Raw genomic sequence first — 9,663 nt, 5'->3', positions numbered from 1 at the left:
CAGTGAGTGAGGGCAGAGACATAAAGTCTGGGCCAAGGTCTGGAGCCCGACCCCGCATGCCCAGCATGCAGCTTGCTTGTGTCCTCCGGGGCCCAGGCCACCCAGCTGCTCGGGGCCTCCCGAACCACGTGTGCAGTCCCGTGTGTGCGACAGTTAAGGACTGGCTGGGCTCCTGGGGCTTGCTGATGTCACTGAGGCAGGGCGGGCGGGGGGTGGGTGCTCTGGGCAGACAGGTAGCCTTGCCTTGCCTGCCAAGAGAGCAGGGAGCACACGCCATGCCCGCCGGCCCCACTGCCGGCTCCGCGGCTGGCCCTTCCCCGGCCAGGGGCAGCCCAGCCATGAGAGAGGTGGAGCCCAAGGACCAGCCGCTCACGGTGAGCATCCCCCTTGTGTTCCCAGGCTGCCACCTCCTGACCCTCCTGGTGCCTTGTTGGCACGGGTCAGTGTGCGGGGCTGTGGGTCCCCTTCCAGGGCCTTGCCTCTACTCCCCTGTCTCTCTGCCTCTTCCCCCACCCCCTGCCAGCCCTGTGATCCCCCCAACAAGCTCCAGGCCCTGCGGGGGGACTTCAGCCTACTTGGTGGTTGGTGAGCTGAGGTCGGTTACAGGGAGACCCTTGTGGAGCAGGGTGCAGGGCCCTGGTGCATTGGGAGGATGGGGAGCAGCCTCCGGTGGGGGGGGGGGGCTCTGGATGGCAGCCGCCATGGTGTTCTGCCCACAGGTAGCACTTCGGATCCGCCCGCTCAGTGACACAGAACTGGAGGAAGGGGCCGCCGTCATCGCCCACAAGGTGGGGGACCAGGTGAGACCAGAGGGGCGCGGGGCGGGGGCACAAGGCGTGCATTCATGGGATTGCGACACTCACCTACATGTGCTTCGCCAGCTCAGCTGTTCCCAGCTATTTCCCACACCAGGCAGAGCTGAGAGGAACACAGGACCGTCCCCATCCTGCTTGTTGTCACAGAGGATCAAGCAGGGCAAAGGGGTCACTCTCAGACCTGGAGCAGTGCCCAGAGGAGGCGAGAGGGGGCGGTCCTGGCAGAAGGGGAAGTCAGCCCCCAAGGTTGGGGCGGGGGGCGTGTGTGGCCGCTCTGAGGACACAGGGCAGGAGAGGCAGAGGGGACCAGAGCCCTTCGGCAGGTCTAGCTAAGGGTCTAGGGCCCTTGTTTGAAAAGGGCCCCGGGTAACGACGGTAATAGCGGGTTCTGCCGGGACCCCACTGTCCCTGAGCTGTCCCTGCAGGTGACGGGAGTCGCATGGCAGAATGAATACCAAGTATGGGCTAAGACAGATTTTGTCAGATGAATTGGATTTTTCCGTTTGTCATTAGAAAGGCAGTTGTAATGAGGGATTGAATGTCGTGCCTAGGAGAAGGTTTGCACGTCAGAGGCGAAGTACCAGGATGTTGGGGAGCCCTGGCTGCCAGTCCCCTCCAGGTCGGGTGCCCTGTGCTGACCTGGCAGCTGGGGAGCTGTAGAGGACGCTGTGGGACAAGGAAATGGACAGCCGTCTCGGTGGTGCGGACACCTCGGGGTGCCCTGGGCAGAGGCTGCGGTGAATTTAGATCCATGGGGTGCCCCGGGCAGAGGCTGCGGTGAATTTAGATCCATGAGCAGCCCATGGTGACAGTCATTACACTGGGGGGAGCAGAGTCTTGCAGGGACGAATCCGGCTCAGGTGCGAAGAGTGTGGGTGTTCTTACTATGGAAGCAGCATCACTCCTGCTGAGTTCACGTGCTAAGTGAGCTGGGGGTCAGGGATGCGACGGGAGACCCAGCCGGGCTGCTGTCACTTGGGGACTGGTGACCGCCCAGAGCAGGGACTGCCTTGTGCGTGGTCAGAGGAGGAAGAGAAGGCCCTGTCACATAACTCTGAAGGCAGAATAACAATTTGCTGGGATCGATAGTGGTTCTCAGGGTAGTGTCATTAGTCCCCAGACCTTGGTGCTGGCCCATCTGGAAACGACGGACGTCCCCCCGGGGAGTGCCCCCACTGTCCACGGTACCTCCTGTCCTCCCTGATACTGGAAGTCAGTAGGCCCTCTTTTCGTCCTGGCGGTCACACACCTGGGAGGTGACCAATCCCCAAGCGAGAAGTGTCCCCTGCTGGCCCTGGTCCCGGGCAGCTCCGTGGGCATGAGCGCTGCCCAGAGGTTCCCACAGGTCATGTTGAGACTTTCTCCCACTCCTCTGGCTTTGGGGATCCGGTGTCTTGAGGGAAACAGGACACTTCTGGAGGGCGGGGAAGGAAGTGGCATTTGTGAGTTGAAGCTTCATGTTTCCCGGGGCCATTGTCCTTCTGAAGCCTTGGACCTTGTGACCTGGCTGGTCTGCTTGGCACAGGTGGGGCTGTGTGTGCGAGGTCCCTGAGGCCCTCTCTGCCCTCCCTTCCCCCACATGCCTCCTGCTCTGCTGTTCCTTCCATTGCAGGGTCCTTTCAGAGCCCACCTGGGGCCTGGCTCCAAGGCCCCCTTGCTCCGGACTGCACGAAACACAGCTGGGTTTTTAAGAACTGGAGGGAGACCCCTGTGACTTACAGGTCACCATTTTAAGCTGAGCAAGTTAGTGGCTGTGAGGACACGCAGCCCTGGGCAGGCACCACCTCTGTCCAGTTCGAAACATTTCCGTCTCCCGGGAAGGGTCCCCTGCCCACTCTGAGCTGCCCCCCACCCTCCCCTGGCCCCTGCTGGCCAGCTTGCTGACCGAGGCCCACGGGGTGTGGCCTGGTCCTACCCAGGCTGGTGGTTCTGAGGCTCATCTGTGTGGTGGCACATCCACGTTTCTGTGTAACACCATGTTCTGATGGGACCTCAGGCCAACCAGAGGCAGAGAGACCTGGGTAAGAGCCCCCATGTTGTCTGCCGCCACGTTTACCCCACAGGGGCGCCTGGCCTCTTCTCCCTGTGTGTATGCGCTCCCTTTGACTGGGCTGCTAGAGACGTTGTGCCCCTCCGCCCCCAGAGATGTCCCTGTGTGTTACCTAAAAACACGGATATTCTGCGACCATGGGACAGTGACCAAAATCAAGAAGTCGATACTGATGATAACTCACCAGCACATGTGTTTATGGCTGGCTCTTTTCTCTCAATCGTGTTATTTTATAGCAAATTTAAAAAAAGGTTTGTTTTTTGCATATGAGAGCCATTGCAACTGATACTTCTTGGATACTGAGCATGTGATTGCTTGTGCCCCTTACGTCTGTGGGTTCTGCTCCCAAGTCCACCTTATACATGGGAAAACAGTGCCCAGGTTGGTGGGGAAACTTGCCCGAGGACTTCCGCTGGTGGGAGCCTGTTCTGAACCTACCGGGTCCCCTGACATTCTGGCCTGCCTGATAGCGCGCTCACCTGGTGGAAACTGTGTGGATGGGGGCTGCCCCCACCGGATCCCTTTCCTGAGATCCTCTCCACAAGGTTTGAAAGTGGTTAGCTTATGTCATGGAAAACTTGTTGGCCCGAAGCCGGGGCAGGCCTCGGGGGCTCCCAGCCCTGCCTGACTCCCCAGGAGCCTCTGGGCAGCCCTTGCCTCCTGAGGCCTCTGTTTCCAAAGCTATGGACAGAGGGAGGGGTTGGCTGGGTGGCCAGTAGGAGTGCGGGTACACAGGTTGGCCAGGCTTTTGGTCTGGTCAGTTGTGTATGCAGGATTCACCCGGCGCCCATGCTCCCCACCAGCCCAGGAGCTCCTCCCGCAGTAAACAGCTGATTGGTCTCTAATTGCTCTGCCCCCCATCCCCAGAGGCCCTTCTACACCGTGCTTCGTAATTATGTATTTGTATGAGATGGGAGAGGCCCGGGGGAGGGGGCCACCTTGCACTGGCTTGGAGCAGCAGAGGGGACCACAGAGCTTGGGGGTGGACAGGAGGGGCATGGGCGCACACTTGGGCACCCCAGGGTTGGGGGTGGTATGGAGCGACCCAGCTCCTGCCATCCCCTCTTCCTTTAATTCATCAAAGGGCCCTGTCCCTATTGAATGGGTGCTGGGGTGCCGAGCTCTGCAGGCCCGGGGCAGGGGTGCAGGAACGGGGATGGGAGGTGGAGAGGATGCCCAGGGCTGGAGGACCAGCCCCCTACCCCCGTGCCCCGGCTGAGCAAAGAGGCCTGCAGCCCTCCTGGGATGCAGACTAAGTCCCGGGCCTTCTCAGGCAAGAACCAGGCCTGGGGTCCTTCTGGGCACATGGAGCCCACCCTGATTCTGTGAGTAACCTCTCCTCTGATGCCTCCCTCCCCCGCCGCAGACGGTGGTGCTCATGGGCCCCAGCGAAGATCCTGAGGACACGCTGCGCACACACCGGTCGCAGGAGAAGACCTTCATCTTTGACGCTGTTCTGGACCAGCATGCGTCACAGGTACCCTGCGGCCCACCGGCCCCTCTGAGCTCCCACGGGGGCTCACCAGACCCTGGAGCCCTCCTAGGGAGGACTCAGTGGCCAGGTGGTCCCGTCCACCACTTGTCACAGGAGTCTCCCTGCTGAATAAGGGGCTGGCACTTGGGTTGACCTGGGGCAGGGAGCGGGAGGCCGCACGCTCGGGGCCCCGGGTTCACACACGTTCTCGTTCGTCCATCCAGACAGGGCAGGTCCCCTCTGCCACGTGGCTACAGCATGCTCCCCACCCACATGGGCCCCCATCCAGTGAGGGAGGCAGGTGCTGAGTGAGCACTGTCGTGGGGGCACCAGCAAGGCATGCGGCGGTGAGCCGGGATCTGGAGGAGGGGTGAGCCAGCGGGGACAGCTGTAGGGGACGAGGGGTCCCGGCGTGGGCCTTAGCTGGCCCTTTCCGCAGACCGATCGTGGGAGTCCCAGCATCAGGCTGCACTCACTAGCACCCTCCCACAAGGACGAAAGGCTGTCCAGCTCATCCCCTGACCCCCACCTGTGAGAGGGGTCTCATCACCCTACGCCATAGAGGGGAGCCTGGCGAGTCCGGCAGAGCAGGATTGGCACCCGGGCTTCTGGAGATGGGAATGTCCGCCAGGGAGAGGACATCTAGGGAATGTTTGGCCCCGAGACCTGTCCAACCCTGCCCACCCTATCCCTGCCCGCTGGGCCCCAGCATGGCTTGTCTCTGACACACCGGCCACCTGGGGACACCGGGAGTGGCCCCCCGCTTCAGGACACAGCCGTAGTTCTATTGAGAACAGATGTGCTCCGCATGGCCGAGCCAGGTGTTGTCCGAGTGGACATGTGCTCTTACTCCCAAGATCTTCGTGGGGCTGGAAGTAGGAGGGAGTTGAACAGCGGCCCCTGCGGAAGGCTGTCCTCGTGTTCATGGTCCTGCCAGCCTCTCGGAAAGCTCTCCACGCTGTCCTGTGATGGGGCCCCATTGTACAGATGGGGAAACCGAGGCTGTATGCTAGAGAGTTGCAGGCCAGGTCCCAGCCCCTGATGATGTAAGTCCAGAGCTAGGGAAAGCAGTACCCATGCCCAGATGCTGTGAGCCGTGTTACCAGCCAGGGCTACTGGGACAGTTCTGTGACGTGGGGAGCAGGGTCCAGACGGGTGCCCAGGAAGGGCAGCAGATACGGCATTGTCGTTTCAGTCAGGTCCAGCCATACATACACACCTTGAGGTGTCCTTCCTTGAATACCCCTGTGGGCAGGGAGCTCACTACCACACTTGTTGCTAGGTGTTGCTACCTTACATGGGATTTTGTGGGCCTGAGATTGGTCAGGCCTGTCCTGGTTTTATCCCATGATGAGGAGTCCTGATGCCCTTGCAAGTGTGCTGCCTTCTAGTCCCAGGCACCGTGTCTGACTTCTCTCGGCTTCTGAGAAGCCTGGTGTGGCCCCATCCGCGTCCATCACCAGACATGTGACAGGCCTCATGGCAGGAGCTGTCATACACGCTCGTGTGTAATCCTTGCTGGTGGCTTCTCCAGGAGCCCGGCCCCTCTCTCTCCCTGGGGTGGCACAGCAGCAGGATGGGGACTGGAGCCCATGCCGCATCTAGACTGGCCCCCTCCCGACGGTCCCTGGCCATGTGCAGACACCACACACCGGTCCGACTCTGGCTGGGTCACATGTCCCATTGTCTGTCCTTCCGTCTGTCCACAGGAAGATGTGTATCGTGCCACCACCCAGCACCTCGTGGAAGGCGTCGTGTCTGGGTACAACGTGACAGTGTTTGCCTATGGCCCCTCAGGTACCGCCAAGGGCAGGGCCCCCAGAGGGGGCGGGACTGACAGCCATAGTGCTCTCCCTCCCAGCACTGAGCACCACCCTGCACCAGTGTGTGCTGCTCTCCCTGCGCCCACTGGCTCCTTCCATCCTCGCTGCGGCCCCATGGGCAGTGAGTGCCACCCCTTTGGCACACACAAGGAAGCTGAGCCTCAGAGAGCACACACGGCTGGTAGGCGTGCACGTGGGGGTCCAGCCACGTCTGCCCCTTGCTGCCCACGAGACCCCACAGACATCTCCCCAACTAGCAGTTGGGCTCCACGATGGTCCCCAAAGCTTAGCCACCTCTCACATCCTGAAAGCCAGGATGGCAGAGTTTGGAGCAGATGGGAAGACGGAGGCCTGGGAAGCCCCTGGCCCAGGGTCATGGCCTGGGGACGTCACTCACGCCGTGGATGTTAACACGTACCTACTGCCTGCCAGGTTCTGGTAGAGGCGGGTCTTTGGGGAGCAGAGGCTGGGGGCAGGTGGCGTTCCTGTCCATAGGCACGAGCCCCGCCCCTGTGTCCGGGGTTTCTTGTGCAGAGGAGCCATCAGACTTTCGTGGACTTCCCTTTGCCCCTGTTTCTGAAACAGAAAATGAGCATGTCTGAGGGTTCAGCATGATTTGCCTAAGGTGGCGGAGGTGTGGACTGTCAACTGGTGGCACGTGTCTGGGCAAGGTAGGAGTCCGCCTCAGAGTCCCCGCCCTGGTGGCTGTCCACCTGCCCACAGGCGCGGGGAAGACCTACACCATGCTGGGCATGGACGCGGAGCCCGGCATCTACCTGCGGACCCTCACCGACCTCTTCCAGGCCATTGAGGAGACCCGCGACCATGCGGACTGCAGCGTGTCCATGTCTTACCTGGAGGTGAGCCTGCCCGCTGGCCTCCTGGGAGACCACAGCCCTTGGGGCGTCGGAGTTCTGCTGAGATGTACCTACTGTGCTGTTCTTGCCCCAAAGCTGCTGCATTTCCCGCTTGTGTCTGTCCTCCCAGATTTATAACGAAGTGATCCGGGATCTCCTGAACCCATCCTCGGGGTTCTTGGACCTGAGGGAGGATTCTCGGGGCAACATCCAGATCGCAGGCATCATGGAGGTCTCCACCTCGAACGCCCAGGAGGTGAGGGTCACCAGGGCCCACGGAGGGAAAGGGGCCTCGGCCTCAGCCGCCACGCTCGCCAGAGCTCACGGAGCGGAGCCAGACACACAGCCTCACGTTGTTTCCCCGCTAACGGGGTGGCAAACGGTGCGTTCAGGGCAGACATTGCTGACCACTGTTCCCTCTGCGCCCAGATGTGGGTGAGGAGCCCAGTCCCACACAGCACCCCAGCCAGTCCCAGCCCGTCTGAAATCCCCCATGTGCTCTGTGGTCCCAGCACCTCCTGGCACACAGTGGGCACCCCACCGAGGCTGGCTGGCCTGGTTCCTGCAGCGGCTTGCACACAGATGGGTTCCAGCCCACCTGCCAACCTCAGCGAGCCTGTATGCCTGCGGGGTTCTGTGGCGGAAGGTTCTAGAACTGGTCCTGGCTGTGTGGGGAAGATGTGGGCGACCCAGTGACAGGGTCTGCCATGGGTAGAGGAGGGGGAGGGTGACACCAGTGTCTGCCCTCTGCCATCCCAGCTGGATTGGTTAGCTCGATTGATGGGTCACTCCGAGCCATAACCGAGACACTGCTTCTACCAGACAAGGTTCTGCAAAGAGCTGCCCGAGGGGGGCCGGGGGACCAGCCCTCCTCTGGGCCCCACGTGGTGCTGGGGGAGTGTGTGGCCCCCCCCTGCCCAACTCCGCTTGTGTCCTCAGATCATGCAGCTCCTCACCAAAGGCAACCGGCAGCGCACGCAGGAGCCCACGGCCGCCAACAAGACATCCTCTCGCTCCCACGCAGTGCTACAGGTTACTGTGCGCCGGCGGAGCCGCGGGGCAGACTCGCTGGAGGAAGTGCGCATCGGGAGGCTCTTCATGGTGGACCTGGCGGGCTCGGAGCGGGCGTCACAGGTTCTTTGACCACCCCCCACCCAACATCCCTGCGGTTACTCCTCGCGGTCTGTGAGCGGGTCCCTGCCCCTCCTCGTCTGCCAGTGCCCGCAGCTCCCAGGATGGCGCCCGCTCGCGACCTGCTTCCCGCGCGCATGGAGTCTCAAGTGTTGCGAGGCAGAGCCCGCAGGGCTGGTACCTGCAGGCTTGTAGGTCTTGAGTGGCAGGCTGTCCCGACAATGAGCGGCATCCAGACCCGCCCCAGTGCCGAGCCTCTGGGGGGAGGACAGATGCATGAGCTGATGAAGAAGGCCCGGGGAGGCCTGTGTTTAGAGATTGGGGTCCATGCAGAGGCTGTGCGAGCCCAGAGGAGGGCAGGGTGCTGGCATGCAGTCTCAGGGCTGAGCCTGAGGGGGTCCTTAGGAGTTTGGTGGGATGCAAGGAAGGGCATGTCAGGTGGAGGGAACAGTGTGTGCAAAGCGTGGCTGTTAGGAGGACGGCACCCAGTTTACTCCAGCCCAATGTGGATGTAAGCCTGACAGTCCTTCTGAGGGTCCCACCTGCCTGCCCCCGAGCTCTTGGCTCGCCTGTCCTTGGAGGTACCTGTCACTAGAAGTGGGGGTTGTGCTTACCTTCTGCCCAGCCCAGGGCCAGGCACAGAGCGCGTGCTGGACGGAGGCCGCGCTCGCACAGTAGTGTTGTCACCAAATGCCCAGGCCTTCAGCAGGTGTAATCCATGTAATCCCCCCAGCAGAGGATAAGGTGGGCTGCAGATGTGGGGGCTGGGCTCCAGGTGGTGTGGTGACTTGGCGGTGCACAAGATATTCAGTGTTAGATCCAAGCTTTGGACCCGGGGGTGTCTTGCCCAAATCCGTGCCGTCTGCTGCTGTGTTAGCTGGCCCCCGGTTTGCACTGACACTCTCTGTTTGGGGTTTGATCACGGGGTCGTCGCATCTGTTCACACCCTGCCCTTGGTGTGCCTGTAGCCGGAGTGAGCAGGGCCGGGCCAGCGGCCAGGGGCAGACTGCTTTGAAATGCCATGTGTTCATAGACCATTTGACGCACAGTAGGGCCAGGAGACCCGGAGACGACCGCCATTGGGAAGATAGTCCTACTCACAGTTCGCAGAGGAGAGCGTGTGGGATTTCATGTTGGGGGGCAGTAGGGCCGGTCAGCAGGCAGAGAAAGGCCGCACTGTGGGCAAGAGCCTTCTTGTGGTTTCCCCGGGAGGAGCAGGCGTGGTGGGGTGAGCAGGCTCAGGATGGCTAGTTGGAGTAACTTCCATGGCTCTGGGGCATAATGGCTATTTGTCTGGTCCCCGGGGCCCTGGGGGATTCATGCGGGGTGACAGTGGCCCAGAGTGAGGTGGCAGAGGTGTGGGCTCTGGGTTGGTGGTCTGGATTTGAAAAGCTTGTTCTATATCGCTGGGAATTGGCTAATGCTGAGAGGGGCAGTCCCTCCAGGGTCAGCAAGGACCCCAGTTGTCAGAGCATTAGAGCACTGAGGGAAGGGCATGGCTGACCCATGGACA

At 61.6% G+C, this 9,663-nt stretch overlaps 1 protein-coding gene across 1 annotated transcript in view; it reads left to right on the top strand.

Annotated features, from left to right (window-relative positions):
• The first annotated feature begins 275 nt into the window (after positions 1-275).
• The window catches only part of LOC111145514 (kinesin-like protein KIF19), a 30,792-nt gene continuing 21,404 nt past the window's right edge, over positions 276-9,663 (top strand). Inside the window, exons 1-7 of the mRNA XM_022500404.1 lie at positions 276-374; positions 720-800; positions 4,232-4,342; positions 6,049-6,136; positions 6,886-7,022; positions 7,150-7,275; positions 7,959-8,153. Of these exons, the coding sequence (XP_022356112.1) occupies positions 276-374; positions 720-800; positions 4,232-4,342; positions 6,049-6,136; positions 6,886-7,022; positions 7,150-7,275; positions 7,959-8,153 (837 nt within the window). The remainder of the gene's footprint in view (positions 375-719; positions 801-4,231; positions 4,343-6,048; positions 6,137-6,885; positions 7,023-7,149; positions 7,276-7,958; positions 8,154-9,663) is intronic.

The sequence above is a fragment of the Enhydra lutris genome, unplaced genomic scaffold (genome assembly GCF_002288905.1).
Source record: "Enhydra lutris kenyoni isolate GAN:26980312 unplaced genomic scaffold, ASM228890v2 scaffoldscaffold13, whole genome shotgun sequence".
Lineage (NCBI taxonomy): Eukaryota > Metazoa > Chordata > Mammalia > Carnivora > Mustelidae > Enhydra > Enhydra lutris.
This window is presented reverse-complemented; position numbering and strand designations above follow the sequence as displayed.